The following is an 18,537-nucleotide window of genomic DNA, read 5'->3' as shown; positions in this document are numbered from 1 at the left end:
ATGTAACTTTGGATTTGGCAATTTATCCAATAGTATAACTGTAATATGCACAAAACGCAAAGCTTCTAAACCACAGAACAGGAAGTTTCATCTGGTGTTCCTGTTGGGTAACCACACCCATGTTATCAAATTGAAGTGTTTGCATGCCTTAAAGCATGAAGGAAGTTGTAGCTATAGAAGTTGCCACTAAGGACAGGTACTTCTGACAAAACAGCAGTATGAGTTTCAATCACTTATATGTCATTTCTTACAATCTAATATATCTGTAAGAGAAACAGTTATTGTTTCCTTTGAGCTTTTCTCCATCACAAAAGGATCAATATGAAGATAACAAATCGCATGCCTGTGTTTGCCAGACGAAGACAGGGAGCAGAGTACCAAGGCAGCCTTCACCAGTATTAGGCAGACACACTGGCTAGTTGGGAACAGATTACAGCCTAACTCAAACGCAAATACATGCTATTTGAGAAATTAAAAAACCCACAGTTCCCATGCTGAAAGGAAGAGAACCGTCTGGGGTAAGCTAGTTCCACATTTGTTCTTTGTGATTATGATGCCAGGCTGTCTTTCAGTAACTAACCACTTACTTATGTTTAACATACTCAGGGGGAAATAAACAGTTAGTGAAACAGAACAGGGCACATGTCCTGTTTATAAATTTTAAGCCTGCCAAACTTGAACAAGATATCAGTAAATTCACTAGTCTTTTTAAAATGGCAGCAAAGGGACTTCTAATAAAATGAGTCACCTATTTTAAGAGGCAACAAAGGAAGAGCTGCCAACCAGAGCTGTAATTAGTACACAACACATCATTAGTCACAGAGGTAAGTCAGCAGAACTTAACATCCAAACTTAGTGCCATCAGGATTTCTCAATTAATTATCCTCCAATTCTCCTGGTCTATTTGCTTAAATATATCCACTTCTACTTTAGACTCCAAAGCTTTCTCCTCTTCCTTGCTAGATTCACATGTATTTACAAAATATTCACAAAATATTTAAGTAACACTTTTTTGCCTTAATCTGCTCAGTTTTAACACAGAAAAAAATCTAAACTTTGAAGTTTCCATTACTATCGCACAGACTCATTCAAAAGGAGTTCAGGAATTTTAACAAAAGAAAGTAACTGGTGCCTCATGCAACTCGAGTATGTTCGAAGCTGGCATGAACAATGGCTTGTTCTTCATAGTTCTTCCACAGGGACCAGAAAAATCTCGTTACACCATCACATCTTGACGGTTTCCTGGCTCTCACCTGTTGAGTACTGCTTCTTTGTCTGCCAGACGACTTTTAATTTTGCTAGTCAGATAATCCAAGAAGAGCGTCCAGATGTCTAAGCAGGAAAAGTAGCCTTCGTGGGTAGGCTGAAATACACCAAAATTCACTATGAGGATCATGAACTATGGCAAGATTGTTTTTTAATCATAGTGAAAATACGAGTTCATATGCACTTCAAGCAATGGAAAGAACTTCCATTAAGCACTGGATTCTCGTTCCACTGAAAAATGTCCACAAGATCGCTGGGGAGATTTTCAAGTCTCAACTCTCAAAGAAGAGCAAGAACTTCAGCACCAGTGTAGGAACCCAGAAATTGCAAGGGTGGTTAACCAGTTTTATGGCTTGCTCCATCAGCTTCTAGCACTTCATAAAGCTGTTTCCTTGTCATTATTCACATGTTGAAATGCACTGTGACAGATTCTACATCAGGGTAACAGTTATTTGATGTCACAGGGTTTAACTTTTTGAAAATAGTTAAGAACAAGCACAATGAAAGTCTCAGAAACAGTAAAAGCAGCAGTTGCAGGAGGAAGAAAAGCACCCCCAAATATAAAACAAGTAACTGATTTTTCTAAAGACTAGCAGAAAAATATAAGCAGAACCAAAGTTAAACACCAGAAAAGTTACTCAGGCAAGGTAACTACATCTGACTACTTTTTTCCAACTAAATCCAAGAGAAAGACTCAGCAGATCATGTCATTTAAGAGTCCCCAGCACAAGTTCGGGTAAAACACGTTAATTACTTTTTTCTGGGTTGGCTTTAGCTATCAAATGCACTGGGGAAAATAAGCTACTTGTACTGTATAGGACAGAGTAGGAAAAAGAGGCTACAGGACCAAGAAAAACAATGTTGCAGTGGTGTACCTGATGAAAAGTGTATTTGAACAGCAGCGCCAGAAATTCAACCACAGGGAACTGGGAGTAGGATTCAATTCTTCGTAGGTGAACACTCACAAAGAGACGGAGAAAGTCTGTAAACTTCTCAATGTAGCTACACAGGAAAGAAAAGAAAACATAATTGAGAAAACATGAAGGACTCTACAAGGGGATGCAATTTCATTGAAATAGCAATAAATTCATTCAAAACCCTTTCATTAAAAAGAAAGTTACAATTAATAGCCAGTAGGACAATTAAAATATAAAGCCCTGCAACAATTACCTACAGGATGGGCAACCCTTCATTCCATTAATACCTGAAACAGCAGAAAAAACAGTCTAGTCAAAAGCAACTTTAATATTCAGATAAATATAATTGAGTTTCATCAGACCTGCAAGTAAACACAGCCCCCCACCCTAGAGAAATAAGTATTTAATTGTAAGGCTCATCTTACTAGTGTGCATACAGGGTTAGTTAAATAACTGCACCACTGAGGAGATTCAGCTGAAAGCAAGAAGTTAATGCAAGAGTTAGCAATACAAGCGTTTAAAAATTCACAACAGGTGGTTGGACAGCCATGTAGTTTAGGGCTGGAAAGGTCTGTTTCTCATCAACCATCATCCATAAACTTCCATATTGAGCCTAGTATTTTGCGACTGAATTAGACAGTAATAAATAAATAAATAATAATGTCATTTGCCAAAACTCAGGCGTATTCAACGCTTGGGACTGCACAAAGTGAAGATCCAAAAGGGAACCTGCTGCCAAAATTTTCAGAAGTCTCACATGGGTTCACTATTAGAAGGAAATTTAAAGGCCACTGTGGGTGAGCTGTTACTGTGCAACAAGAACATGCACTGCAGAATATGAACTTTGTCAGGGTTAGAAACCACCTCCGCTTCTATCTATACAGAAAATAATTAAGTATTCCATCACTCCACATACATGAGCAGAGCATTATGATGCTATATAAATACCAAGAGCTTCAGTGACCCAGTTACAAGGCTGCACACAGGAATGTCTTTCCCATACATTAAGAGTTCTAAAGAGTATTTCACGTTTTTCTTAAAAAAAAAAAAACAGGAAACTAGGGTTAGCAACCAGGTCGCAGACATGCTTGAACAGGCCAGTTCTATTATACTGCCCTGCTCTATTCCTGTACACTCTGTTTTGAGGGGAAAAACTGCTCCTTCTAACTCAGAACTCACTCAAGATTGGAAGCGTTACCAGCTAACAAAATGGTGCACCACTGCCAGTTACTGTGAGCCCACAAAACCATACAATATTTGGAACATGCAAAAGAAGGTTAGATTTGCATTGACTCGGCACTGTCCATTTGGCAAGACTTACCATCACTATAACGGGACCATCTTCATTGATTTTGAAGCATTTGGTCAGTAAAGTATTAAAAAGCATTTAGCAAAAACTAAGTATCCAGACCAAAACACTTTTTTTTTTTTTTTTTTACGTGTTGATCAGAGACCACAAACTATTTGGCACCCTGTTCCACGAGTCCCACCGCCTAAGCTGCAATTTCTGAGCTATTGCTTGTAACCTTACTAGACATTTCCTATTCCATAAAATATTTTGGAATCATCAAGTTAAAGCTAGCACGAACAGGAAGGTGAAAGACAGTTCAAGTTTAATCTTCTTCTGCACTAGTCTGCCAGTACAATCCATACAAAGTCACGTTGACTTTAAAATAAAACAAAAGATTAGCCACCACAAGAAAGGGGAAAGAACAGACTTAGGGCAGACTAGCTCCAAAGACAGCAATATACTGAAGCAAGGTGGTTTCAACAGTGCCAGTTTTGATGAGGACTTTGTTAGTCCAAGTGAGAAAGAATTTCATTCTGCAAGTTCTTTAGTTTTAGAAGCAAAAGTGTATCTATACCACTAAGTGAAGAAGGGGGGAAAAAAATCTTCCCATCTTTAAGTCAAAGCCAGTTCTGTGCTGAGGACAGAGTCAGCTCAGAGAAAGCTCCACTCCTGCAGAAGTCAGTTAAAGTTTTACAAAGAGTCTCCAGAGCATCTCAGTTACATTTGTATTTCAGACTGTAGTAATGAATATAAAGGGATCTCAATTACATGCATCAATCTCTGCAGATAATATCCATAAGCAGCAGAACATAATGACACAGTAAAATGATGTCTGTAGCAGAGCTACAGATCTTCCACGGTTTTGTCAACGAAGGCCGCTTACTGACATTTTCCACAGAAGAAACGAGAGAAACAGAATCATACAGGGACTTCCAGATTTCCACGACAGCGTTCCGAAATTCAGAATTTTATCACTGGGTAGAGACTCTATGTGCATGTGCCACATACAAAGTCCACAGATTACAACTGTACTAGGTCCCGCCTTGTTTTAGGAAGCTGAGCAATACTGAAGTCAGAGTGCGTTAGTCAAAAAGGAGGAGCAAGTAGAACTCACTGTTAAACAGAAGTTGAAATTAATCTAGATTTATTATCCCAAAGATACAACTGTATCTAAAGACACAAAAAAGGGAGTTGTAAAGAATAAGAACAAACATGCAAGTCATCTCCACAAACGGACCCACAGTTTGTTCCTGGGTTTCACTCCCGGATAGCTATCAAAGTGAAAAAGAGAACCTCAAAATCCTTGCTGCTGCATCTGGGAACAAGTACAGCAGTCTCACACTTTTCCATCACCATACATCCATAACAAGATGCTGGGCACATTCACACAGTTATAATACGTTTGCCAACATGAGCACCAGTCTGCCTGCCTTCCCAAAGCAAACGCTTGCCAGCAGGCCTGCGATGAAAGGCAGTATCAAGTCATCACCTCTTTCACCACCCTGTCAACACATGGACTGAACCACTCAACGGCAAGACAAGTCTCGCTTTTACTTCTACCAGTAGGAATATCTGATATTAAAGAATCAAACTGTTTCAGGCAACAAACACGGCAGTAACTTTCTGCAAGATGGAAAGGAATATGCAGCCTCCTGAGACGCTGCTAATCCCCCTGCTACCTCCATTCAAAAAGCATACAAAAGCACTGCTGAGGCGGAGTCATTCACCACCGCTGTGAATGGAGCTCCTCAACCTATCTTCCAGTGTTGTTAAAAAAAGAAAAAAAACCAGTAGAAATAAAAAAAGCAATCAAGAATCGTCACATCTCTATGAAGAGTATGAAACCACTTCTACTCTCTTTCAAGTCATGACTTGCAGAATATCTACCCACTCTTTGTAAATCTGAGTTTAAGACAGAGAAGGCAGATACCAACCAGAAAAGGGAATACTGCAATTCTTTTACCTCACTGTGCCTCTTCTGCTGCTCTGTTACAAATGAATGAAGGGCAGGTTCAGCTCTTGTGCCACCTCAGACCTGCAGTCAAACAGTGACGAACGGGGGGAAGGGGAGGAAGAGGACAGGAAAGAATACAAACCTGTACCACCATGGTCACTTAGCAAGCTCAGCCCCTTGTCAGTACCTTACCTTCGTGCACCTACCTTTCTGCCTGGCTCCACCAGCAGAGAACTCTGAAAGAAAGGTGATTAGACACACCATGCATGACCACAAATTAATAAAGACAGTCCTTTAGAAAGCAAGAGGCCCTAGCACAGCTACTTAGCTGTTTGGTTTCTCTTACCTTTCATCCAGATCCTCTAGCCGGCTCTTCACCGTATGGGCATTATTCTCCTTGGTAATCTTCTGCAGGAGGTAGAAAGTCTGCTGGAACATCCGTAGCAAATACTCTTCAAACTCCATAGGCACGCAGTTCTTAGACATCAGTTCATTGATGCAAGACATAGCCAAGACGCCAAGTCGGCCACGCTCCTGTCCCAATACTGAGTTCTGGCTGCTGCCATTGACAGAAGACATCTTCCTAACTCGAGTGTCACAGCCGAAGCGAGCAAAGTGGAAAATGGTGGTGAGGAGTGATGGGGTGATGCTAGTGGACAAAGGGATCCAGCTGAAGAGGTGTGCCAGGCACTCCAGTGCCAGGCAACATATATATTCACTCTCTGTATCAAGGATAGGGATTGGCTGGTTCAATAATTTGGCTGCACTGGGACTCTGCAACAGGCTACTTAACAGGTCACCTAGGAGAAAGCACATATACCTGCATTATCCAATAAAGCAACTACCTTCAGGTAACCCACTTGTAAGCTCTGGCTACACATCAAAAGCCATTTGGAGCCTCTGCCATTCAGCAAGTTAGTGTAGAAATACCGGTCTGAGATGAACACAGGATTAACAGCTTTGCAAAGCAACACGGGGGACCTCTTCCCGACCTAGCGATTTTGTATTCCAAAGCTTTCCCAAAGTTTTTGCTCAGATTTCACAGCAGATCAGTAAAGCCCCTGCTAGTAGGGGCTATTTTAAACAAACAAATACTTAAGTGTCAGCTCAGTACTGCCCTTCTAGTCAGGCTCAGTAACATAGAGGCACAGTGTTTTGGAAAAGGTGATGATAGCAACTTCTCAGGTGTATTTTAGACTTACTGTAATACTCACTCCCCCCATCAAGCTCAGATTGCAAAAATTCTCTGGTGCAGCCCTATGAGAATGAAACTCGGCAAAGCTGGGTTTGTTTGCGTACGATAGTTTGTGGATTATACGAAAGAACCTACTGAGTCAGACCGAAGCCCAGCACCTTTTCTTAGGGTGACTAAAAGCCTATCACAAGCACATACCGTATTTCGCAGCCTACAGCCACTCACCGTACAAGGGCTTCCTCAGCCAGACAGACTTTGAAGAATTCCCCACTGTCTGACAAGATTTATCTTCCATAAATTTATCCAGCCTCCCACCGAACCCACATAAACTTTTAACATGTGCAACATCCCATGACAGAGTTCCACAGCTTAACTATACATTGAGTAAAGAACTACCCTGTTTTATCTGAGCCTGCCATCTGCTACTTTCATTTTTCTTTCTATAAAACAAAGCAACAGTAAAAAAAAAAATTTCTATTAATTTTCATGTCACTCAATTGATAGCTCTCTATTGCAGTTCCTCCCCCTCAACTTCTTTTCGAGAGTGAAGAGTACTAGCTTTCTTGTTCCTTACATGGAAGTCATTCAAGACTCTTAATCATCTTCATTGCCTTTCCATGAGACTTTTGATTCTGCTCTATCCTTTTTGATAGGGGAGGACCAGAACTGCACCTGCTATTCAAGATGCAGGTGAAACATAATCCCACACAGCACCACGGTAGTGCTCTGTTCTTGATTGCTACTGACCTTAAGTTCTCACAGAATTATCTAGCATAACGCTAAAGATGTTGATCTTATATAGTAAAGGTCACCTTAGAGCCCATGATCTTTCATGAGATGAATATTGTTCCTCCCTGCCAAAAGCAGGTTAATACTTTTATCTGTATTGCATTTCACCTGCCAGTTGCCCAGTCAAGACAGTTACAAGACCTTCCTGCAAATCTTCAGTCAGCTCTCTTTTTACTATTCTGACTATCTTAATGCCATTAGCAAACCTCCTTGTCTTACTGCTGACTCCTTTCCACAGGTCTTCTATGAAGATGTTCACTAGTACACGCCGCAGCATTACTCCACTGGTGACCTCCTCCTCATTGCAAGAGAACATTTCCACTCACATTCCTCACCTCCTGCCTTCTTGCCCATTAATCATCAATGCAGAGACTCCCCTTATCCCATGATGGCCTTGCTTTCCCAAAAGCTTTTAATAAGAAGCCTTAGTGAAAGTTTTATGCAAACCCAAACAGACAATATCTACTAGACTGTGTGCTAATTCACAGGCTTCCACAGATCACAAGTCAAAAACCAATTCAGCTTCTCCATGCCATTCAATAACATTTTTCTCCCCAAGCGTGAATAATTTCTTCATCTTTAAAAATCCACAAGCATTCACCGTATTACAGAATTTACAGTTCTGCAGAAAAAAAAAATATGAATTTATTGAAAGTGAAGTGGCCCAGCATAACAGCAATGAGAAAGAGATATTATTTACTGAGCTATTTCCAAAGTACTCAGAAGCATGAACGATGAAGATTCCTCTTAAGCTTTCATTTTCAATCAAGATAAACATCTTGCATCACTAAATTCAAAACTCCTTGCCAAACTTTAACGTTGATTCTTTCCTCTTCCCTCTACCCCCAAAATTTTTTCATGTATTGTGTCACTTCAGCTGGTTTAGTTAACTTTGTACTTTAAGCCTTATTATCAAGGAAGTCCCCATCAAAACATAAGTATGCTGCAATTCAAGAGCTGCTTGCATTGGGCTTTTGTAAAAGTGGACATGCATTTCAAACATCCAATTCAGCAAATTCCACAAAATTAGACAAAGATCCTTATCTTAAGATCAACCACAGCAAGAAATTGCAAATTAAGTCCCTGCACTTTGCAGCAGTTGGTTTGAATATGTATTTTGCACCCTGTTAAATCACTGAAGCTCAGAGTTTAAGCAATTTTATGTGTTATATTGTAAACAAGTAATAAATTTACAGGAACAATTGCATTCATGCACAAGGAGAAAACTCTTGGAGGAGGCAAGGATCATGTTAGCATTTCAGGAGTAAGAAGCAGCAAATATTAACTGCTGTTACTCATTTGTTTACCCTACATGAGTGAATATGCCAAAGGAAGTTATTCATCAAGTAAAGAGATAAACTATGCAGAGAAAACATTTTGAGGCTGAGAGATTAGTAGCAAATTAATTCTATACTGATCCAGTAACATCAGTGTTTCCCAGTACAGGACATCAGAGTTCCTTTGCTTGACTGGTTTAAAAAAGAAACAAGTTTAGCACAGTCACAGAATCATAGAATCAGTAAGGCTGGAAGGGACTTCTGAAGATCATCTAGTCCAACCTCCCAAAGATTTCCTGGTGCTGGTTCCACTGGGGCTTGAAACCAGGACCTTCAGCTTGTAAAGCAGATGTGATAACCACTACACAAATGCTATTTAAAAACTATACAAGAGTTGCAAGCAACGACTTCACTTTGTTTCCCTGTGCAAAAATAAATAAATAAGGAAGCATCATATAGATTTACCAAGTTCCTAAAGAGATTTTGGTTCTAACAGAAGACATTAAGGATTTATAGGGACTCAGAGGTTTATTTTGCCTTTTGGAACACCATTAATTTCATCTGAAGGACAAACATTAAACAATTAACATAAATTAAACAATTTAATTAAACTTAAACAATTAACATACACTGTGCAGAATTTCATGGCAGAAGATCACTGAACCCATGTTTCCCATAAGGGTCACCTTCCAAAAATGCATTCATTCCCATCTATAAACAAAGTCTGGAAAAATGCCCCCAAAGCTGCTACAGTCGCACAACTGCTGGTTTGTCTGTCTCTAAAATCCAGTCTAGGGAGTCTAAAAGCTGTTCTTGGTTCTAAATGTTAGCAATCCTATTCATACTCTTATTCCATTCTGTGAAGCTTAATGCCCATCAAATAGTGACATAGAGACCATTTAGTTAATATAAAAAAAAGGAAAAAAAGTCTGTCACAAAATACGGAAAGTGAGCAATCAACGGACAGAAGTGTGAAGCACTCACTGCCTCTCTATTTTGAATTTTAAGAAGCTGAAGTGCAACCAGTTAGTTTAAATAAAGAGAGAGTAGTTTGGACAACACAAATAATGCAAAAAAAGTTTCAAATAAAAAAAACATACGTAGGCAGGAACGGATTCAGCCTGGAATTTCTAAAGGAACCATTGGTGCAGCCTGAATTACTAGAAATTATCCTGAAAATATGCTACATGAGAAGTCTTTCTTGTGTTGTTGTTTAAAAGAGGGAGATGGGGAAGACCAAAATTTTTGAGCCCGTAGTAAATTCAGCACACATTTACTTTGAGAAATATTATCTAAACTCATCATCAGTTGAATGCACACATGAGGAGAAACAGCCTCAATGTAAGTAAAATCCAGTGATCCACTGAGGAACTGAACAAACGTTTCAAATGGGCTTCCACTGAGAACGATTCCAGATTTTGTTCCACTGAATTTTTCTATTAGAAATTCAGACAACAAAAGAGGGAATTTGTGGATTATATCAGTTCAAGTTACTCTCTTCAAAACTCTCACTGAATGAAGATTCTTGAAACTGCAGTCCAAGACGCAGTAGCCCATTCTGTAAGTATGACCTTGAATTTGACTGCATTAAGTAACACTCTGCTAGAGTGCATTTGGCTTACTGAGCAATTCAAGCTGTTTTGTACAAATACAGCATTATTGACCACCGAGTCACTTGCTACCAGCAGTGTTGAAACTAGCATTAATCAGCTTTTTGCCTTGGAAGACTATCTTTTTTAATGTCATATCACAGTATGCTGAAGCACTTGCTGGCAGGGTGGATGAAGTTAGCACTCCAGACATCCCCAAGCAGTTCACTCATGCAAAGCAATGCTCTAGACTGAGGTTTTCTTTTCTCTCTTTTTTTAAATTTTCTTACTGCAGCAGAATTTTCCCCTTAAAAATGAACCAAGTTTAAGTTTTTTATTTTATATATAAATGTAGAAGTGTCTTATGCCCTTCTAGGACAGAAGCACTTGAAATTCCTGTCCAATTTTTATTTAAATGTGAAAATTTTACACCACATCAAAAGACCAAAGCTTAACACACACAACTGATTAGTGCAATTTGGCCACAGGGAGGAGATTTGAGACTTTTGATTAACTTAAGCTCCCAAAGACAAGTGAGTTGAAGGTACCTGTCAGAGTTTTGTTAATTCACAGAACACAGTACACTCTGACCACAACTCTGTATCAGTATAGCCCTGGAGAAACATATATCAGATCCAAAAGCATTTCATCTCCCCCCATATGCAACTGGGCATTTCAGGATTCCCTAGCCTAAGGCCTTCCTTCATCCTTGTTTAAAGCAGAGAGAGAGAGAGGAAAAAAAAAAAAAAGAGAGAGAATTTTAAAACAAAATGGTGATTTCATAGCATCAGTGCTTTTTTGCTCCATATTCTGAGAAGCAGGAAGAAATACACCATGTGCTGCTGGACAGCAAATCTTGAGTGAGCTTATATAAAAGGTCCTTGCCAACAGTTGTTCCCTATTTAGCCTTAAAAGAATTAATGAAATGTACTCAAAGTACAAGAACACAGAAATGTGCTATTTCAAAGGTCACTAAGGATTGCATATGTAAACCGGCATACAGATAAACAGCCATGAAAAACACTAACAGAAGTGGGTAGAAAATAAGCTTTCCACGATGTACAGGCACAAACTCCCAATTACTTTTTCTCTTTTCTTTAAATCAGAACTGCAGTTTTGCTTCTCTAGCTTTTGATGTACAGCTTTTACAGCTATAATTCATAGATGACAATGTGAACTCACTGCTGTTACAGCATTTTGAACTGACATTTCAAAAAGCTTATTGCCATCTGAAGACAACAGGAAGCTATATGTGCACTCTTGAAGGAAGTGGCACTTTCAGTGGAGCTTTCCCTGCTGTGGAAGTTGTTTTTTCTGGTAAGATGTACCTTTCTGATCATAAATTTGTTGGCCTACATACAGCTTTAGAAAAATATTTTCACAATAGGTTAGACAGTAAAGGAAGGGATCTAGGCCTCATATTGCAAGTTAAGCTACAAGATATTATTCCTATGCACTTTAAATTTAAAAGGTAAAAGTACTCAGTTCTAGCTATCCTTACCACTTTCTCCTGAAGTTGGGGATGGTGGTGGAGTGGCAGCAGTAACACTGTGTTTGTCCCAGATGCTCTCCAAAATACCTGGCCAAAGAGACATTCTTAAAATAGCCTGCTAAAAAAACAAATTGCTCTAACAAGCATGTTGGAGACAGCGATAGAACCTCGGCAGATCATGATTATACAGTGCTTTGACAAGGAACATTACCTTCTCTTAAAGAACTTGAAGAAATCACTAAGTGCTTACATACACAATCTAAATCTCACTTTATAAACAGCGAGTACGTTTACAGCTATAAATCTGTTCTGCTACTTAAGCTTGTTTTGTAGTAAGCTGAGTCTTACTCAAACAGTAGAGTTGAAGGTGTTCAACCAGTAGGAAGCAGCCACCATACAGCCCTTGCCTCAGTTCACTGAACAGTGAAAGTGAGAACTTGCTAGCCTCTGAGGAAGGGCAAAGGATGGCACCTGTTTCAATGTTGCAAGCGCAGCTAACTCCTACCTGTGAGGAGCCCAAGTACTGTTTGCACCTGGTCCAGGAGCAGCTTCCTTAACTCTTCTTTCCGGGCTACGCTAAGATCCTCTCGTGGACATGCCAGCTCTTCTGAAGTAGTTTTCAGCATGATCAGTCCCAAAGGAGTAGTCACAGGAGACTGAATTAACTGAAAGGAAACCATACAAACACAGTATAACATTCTGCCAAACCATCAGATGGCGAACGAGATTAGTAATACTATGGGCAGTTCACCGGTGTATCAAGACTAAGGCAGCATCAATTCCCAACCATTTATAACACTACACACTGAGTGAAGAAAACTGCAGGTATTTGATTTCCTGAGACATTAATGTGTAATGTTGCAACAGTTCGAGCACCATGGGAATCCTCGGGGTTTCAAGAGAGCTTTCATAATGCCACTGCTACATTTGCTGTTCCAACATGTTTACCAGTCACAGTTTGTTCCTTGTTTACCGTCTGGTATCTGCCGACATCACCACTTCTCAGAATTGCCTCAGTACCAGCGGTTTCACTACGTAACGGGGCTGCTTCTGGAGCTGCTCAGGAGCCTGTGCCATCAGTCAAGCAGTGTCAACATAAAAAAAAAAAAAAAAATCTTGCTCCTTCTAATACCTGATGAACAACTGCAGTCAGTATCGAATGACCACAGAACACTGTTAAGGGATATGATGTCTCCCTGCATCTCTATTGGATCTTCTAAAAAGAATGACTTCTAATGCGAACAGGAAACATGGGCCTGAGAAAGCAATAATTTTTGCCTTCACTAAACTCTGGGATATTAGAGACAAAACTTTGTGCCATTAGAATTCATTTTCTGCTTAAAAATGTTGCTCTTTTCTGCTGCCCTGGAATATCCAAAACAACTCCTGTACTAACCCTGGGCAGGGGGAAAGAAGGGAGAGGAATATAAAGCCAATCACAAGTATTACAAGCAACCCTTAAATCATACATTACATGATGCAGGCTGACCTCAGCCCTATTCATACTGAGCCCCCAAACCAGAGACAACTTGACTTAACATGGCTCAGGCTACACAGTTTAGAGAAACACGTGAAAAGGAAAGTCCATACGTGAGCTCTCAGTCTAAACATACACAAGTCTGGTTTTCAGAAAGCAATCTTGAGGACATATATGACAAGCTTACAGAAAGTCTGGTTGCTTTTTCAGCTCTAGCTGGTGTCTAGGATAAGCCATTTCCCCATCAGTCTGATGGTCCTCAGCAGAAGCTGAAGCTTTGCTGCCTTTATGGTCCTATTTGAGCATAGTATCAGGCAGTACCACCTTAAGCTAGTAGTAACACCTTAAGCTGTTGCCACCGAATCTCCTAGGACTTGTCAGTACTGCGAATAATTTCTCATTTATCTTGAGATTATTAGTCCATATTATTAATGCAGCAGGACTTCATATTTCAAAGGGTTTTTTCTTAAATTCACAAAAGTAACCCATTTCTATATCCATTCTTCAAACCACTGAACTCAGATCTACCTTTAGCTAAACACAAGAAATCAGAAGGAAAAAAATACCTTCTCAAAAAAAAAAAAAAGAAAAAAAGAGAAAAAAAAGCAAACCTTTAGGCCATATCCATACACTAAATCTGACTTTATCGGTAAGCCTCCTCCTCATTTGTGCTGTTCTAATGAAGGCAGCGGAAAAAACAAAAACAAAACCCCAAAAGACTAGATCCCTCTTGCTCTTCAAACAGCATGGCTGTTACTTCTTTCTTCAGACATGACCCTAAATCAGGTATTTGAAGCAGATGTATTTTCCTACACCACCAGGAAGTTTACTGAAGTGGCACTGCATGGCATGCTAACGTTAAACAAATTCTTGCCTTCATAGAAGTAGCATTTTCTAAGAATTACTGCTTTTGCATAATCATAGTGCAATACTCCAAGTTATGTTTCCTCCAACGGGTCAATAGAAGTTTTAGAGACTACTTAGAGTACTGGGATACAATTCAATCCTAAGTAATCAAGCAGTTCAAATTATCTTAGAAGGAGGAGCTGAGATATGGCTTATCTGCTACTCCTTTGCTACTCTTCATGATTTTGGAGTCTTAAAATTCAATATTTATATTCTGCCTATGTTTTCTCTAGATATTTTTTGAAGGTCTGTGCTATAGAAACTAACTGCATGGGAAGATTCCTTCAGAAGCAGAGCCCAGAAGAGGGGCTTGAGGAAAGCCAGATATCCAAAGTGGGCTCTGCAATCACTTAGATAACCTCCAAAATACTAGAAAAGAAAGCAAAAGCTCAGAGGCATTTCAATTGCAAATCCAGGCAAAACCAAAAGCCCAAACCGCAGACAGTTCTCACAGTACTTCCAAGATTAAGAACTCAGGAAAAAAAATTGCACTACACAATTACAGAAAGCTGTTAGAAAAGAGATTACTTCCGTCGCTAACAAGCCTTGTAGGCAAAGCTGGCACTTTCTGACTTCACAATTAATGCTAAATCCATTTGTCTTAACAAATAAACTCCTGACACTTTGGAACTTTGATTTATTTGAATAACTGCCTTGCGGCTTGTCTGTAGGCACAGCTGCATTCAAATCAATGTAATCACGTCAGCAGAAAAGACCGTGCAGCACTTCGGTTTATACTCGACCTGTTTAAGCCAGATACGAACAATTTGAGAACTGGAAATGAACTACCCAAATCAAAGCAGGAGGCTTGCACTAGCCAGGCTGCAGCGGCAGCGAGCTGCGAGTTCAGCTCAGGCTGTACCATTTAACTTCTGCTTCGCAGTGAAGATGCTGGATTACAAACGAACAGCATCCAAACTAGCAGCACTCTTTCAATCGAGACTCTCAAAAGTATATTTTAGTCTTCCTGTGAGAGTCTGCTTGAAAACCTCCACCAGCATTCAGTTACTGACTTTACATCATCAGCTGCCAAAGTTTTCCTGGATAATTTTGGCCACTAGAATTAGGTACGGGGAAAAAAAAAAATCTCCAAGAGTTGCATTCAGAAATTTCCTTTTTGAGAATCATGCAACAATGACCTATCCAGGGTTTTACTGACTTTTTTTCTTTAAATAGAATAACCCACAACCTGCACATTTTCAATACACTTAAATACTTAAATATTACACTTAAATAATTAAAATTCAAAGTGCGGTTGATACTTCCTGGGCACTATTGTTCCTTTGTCAAAAAATATTACAGGAATGTGATTTGTTTGGTAAGATATCTGAGCTAAAGGCCAAAATGCTGAGATCTTCACCTGCGTAACTTTGCACAGAAGGTTAATCAAGAATTTCAAATTATGGTTAGGAAGACTTCAGAAAGTTCTTGTGTCTTGCTCAGGTTCACAGGGATCAAACAAAAAGCAGGGCAGGCCAAGACTTCAATCATACTTTTGCCTTTAGTATTGTATAAATACAGCCAAGTCAGCTTTAAGCTAGCTGGCTTGGGAACCAGCACCAGCATCACTAGGACACCACAGGTCTACGTGAGCTGTGAAGCAGCCCGCAAGCCTTGGGGAAAGGCTCCTCGTGTGCCTAGCCATTCAGTCGTGCAGTAAAGCAGCTACTCAGCGTTCCTGGTAGACCTCAGTTCACCTCATGGACATATCCCAAGCTGCTGCTGTAACTAAAACAGAAGGTGCCGAGACACAATTACTGGCAAAACTCGGTGCAGTAGTTTGAGGCATTTCACCCTGACAACAGCGTTAGCACAGGCGAACTAGCGTTCCCAGTGTCTAGTCTAGTATCTTAGTATAAAATTAACCTCTGCAGCACACATTCCCTTCTGCTGATGCTGCTGTGGCAGAGAACTGGTACTGAGGTGGAGCGAGCGCTGATTATTAAGGCTGCTGCAGCAACACTCAAGAAAGCTCATCTGTCAGGTTATGTAGCATATTGGCAATACAACACAGCACATCTCCATCGCCCTGCCAGTAGAGAAGCATTAGCAGATCTGCCATCAAGCCACCTTCCTGGTTTTCTTCCAGCAGTCAGTATAGCTCCAGGAATTAAGGAATTCAACAAATGTCCCTAAGTGTCAGAAGAAGGCACCATTTAATCTCAACATAACATTAGAGGGAAGAGGGGAAAAAAAAGAAGCTAAAAGTTATTTGAAAAACTAAAAAAAAAAAAAAAAAAAAAAAAAGAATTAGAAAAACCTTTGAGTTTCTTTTTCATGTAATTGTTCCTTTTTTAACTTTTGTCAAGAGAAGTCACTAAGGAAACAACATATGTCTCTCCACGAATTAAACTAATTTTTTCTTTTATAAACTTTGGTGTATTTTCCAAAAATACATTCTTACCTGCAAGATGTTAGTGAAGAAATCATGGTAGAACATTGGCCAGTCTTGTCGGCCAATATCCACAATGACTTTGCAGAGTTTGTTCCTGATGAAGTAAGGCAGGGTTTTGTGGTGAGCTAGAAGAAGCTTGGGCAGGCAGCTGCGGATCTCCATTTTGTCTTGAGATGGGACCCCAAGCCACATCTTATTGATTAGGTTCTGGAAAAAGAAACAAGCCTCCCAAATGAGCGCATCTTAGACATGCAGAAAGGAAATGCTTCAGTGAAGTTGAATAGTTAGGTGTCTGAGTAGGATAACTTCAACCCAGAGATACCAGGTATCTTGCAGGAAAAGCATCTTAACACATTTCATCATAGCTTTCTTAACATGAGTGAAAAATTACCTCAAAACAAATATAAGAGAAAAAAAGAAAAGAATGCCACAAATGCAGTTACCAAGTTTACTGTGAAAGCTAAGTACTATTCTCACTGAGAGAATTCAGACATACAGTGCAGGGATAGACAACCGTGTAGTGCTGCTCCATCATACAGCCAATGGTTCCTGCTGCCTGCCACAACGCGCAGCCAAGGAAAAGGCTATAGCTTTCAATAGCCACTCATCTGCCCATGCTTCTCCCTGACTGAGCACGACGACTTAAAAACTAAAACATCTACATTTGAACTAGTTTATTGCTCTCTGCTGCCATGGCAGACCTGCAGATAAGGAAATGAGCAGATATTAGCAGGTTAAACAGAAAAGTCTCTTTTTTTTTCAGAACACATCAAATGGACATTGTGTTTTACAGCTCTAACACGGCCTCACTTTGCTCTTTAGCCAAAATGTAAGATGTTACGACTGCTTAGCGGTTTGATACAGTCCTGACACCTTTGCACAACCTCACCTTTATGAGTTTAAGCCAACAGAAGTTAGGCAGACCATGAGCAGCTGAATAGAAGGTACAAGCCCCACATCATTAACTGTAACTTGGAATAAGCTTTGCTGCTACCTAATGGGATACTCAGACAACTGGGACAGTGACATCTCAAGCTGCTGAGCAGAACTCACAGCACTCATCTCGTAAGCCACCCAGCATACCGATACAGACTCCAACAACAACAAGGAACGATGACAGATTTGTAGAGTACCTCCAATATGTTTCACGTGAGACGGCTTCATTGTCCCAGGAACTATTACCCACATAGCTTTGAACAGACCAGCGTTTTGATCAACTGGTAAGTGACAACAACTGGCATGCATCAATTTAACCAGTTCCAGATCACGCAGAACTGATTTCCATACATATAAAATAAAGCTTTTCCACCATCTTTTAACCCTGGATCCTTTGAAAGGGGGAAGTATAACCCCATATGAGGCAGAAACAAAGGAGAAGCTGATGCAGCAAATGTCTCCTGAAGGTCTAAGCTGGGAGGTCACCTCACAATTCAAGAACTTTGCAGTGAGAGGATACCACATTAACAAAAGGCTTTTAGCTCACTTTAAAATGGACAAAACCCATAAGGAGGCAAAGTTGCAAAATTACTTTTCTGCAATGCTACAATCCCATTTAAGGCCTCTGGAGTATTAGTAGCTGAACCTCTCAGGATAACTTACTCAGGAGCCCTGCTACTGAGGCAATATCTGTACCCATTTGCAGGCACATAGTTTGGAGAATTTTCAACCAAGAAATCCTGTGCAGTGAAGGGCTTTGCTACAGAAAACTGTAGGCTGCAATTATGGTACAAAAAAACTCCAATTCACAGTACAGAGGTTTTACTGATATTTGTAAATGAAGTGCCCCAAAAAAGTCGCTTCTTGGTTTTGGGGTAGAGAAAATACTGTCTAGAAGTATTGTTTAAAACCAACAACTTTGTTTAAATCAGCAAAGCCAGGCAAACAAGAGTTCCTCCCTGCAAGCCCAGAACAAGAGTTTCAAAAGCTCCAATAAAAACGAAAGGGTACTTTAGAATTAACATTCATGCTTAACGCCCACAGAATTTTGTC

The 18,537-nt window shown here is 39.9% G+C and overlaps 1 protein-coding gene across 3 annotated transcripts in view; it reads right to left on the bottom strand.

Annotated features, from left to right (window-relative positions):
- The window catches only part of XPO6 (exportin 6), a 62,109-nt gene that overhangs the window by 22,738 nt on the left and 20,834 nt on the right, over positions 1–18,537 (bottom strand). For all 3 annotated transcript variants that reach the window (XM_062588781.1, XM_062588782.1, XM_062588783.1), the window contains 6 exons: positions 16,558–16,755; positions 12,276–12,435; positions 11,780–11,857; positions 5,775–6,228; positions 2,142–2,268; positions 1,254–1,363 (listed from right to left, as the gene is read on the bottom strand). In XM_062588781.1, coding sequence (XP_062444765.1) covers positions 1,254–1,363; positions 2,142–2,268; positions 5,775–6,228; positions 11,780–11,857; positions 12,276–12,435; positions 16,558–16,755 — 1,127 coding nt within the window. The remainder of the gene's footprint in view (positions 1–1,253; positions 1,364–2,141; positions 2,269–5,774; positions 6,229–11,779; positions 11,858–12,275; positions 12,436–16,557; positions 16,756–18,537) is intronic.

Source organism: Rhea pennata, chromosome 15 (assembly GCF_028389875.1).
Source record: "Rhea pennata isolate bPtePen1 chromosome 15, bPtePen1.pri, whole genome shotgun sequence".
Taxonomy (NCBI): domain Eukaryota; kingdom Metazoa; phylum Chordata; class Aves; order Rheiformes; family Rheidae; genus Rhea; species Rhea pennata.
Note: the sequence above shows the minus strand (reverse complement) of the source record. Positions and strands in the feature narration are given on the sequence as shown.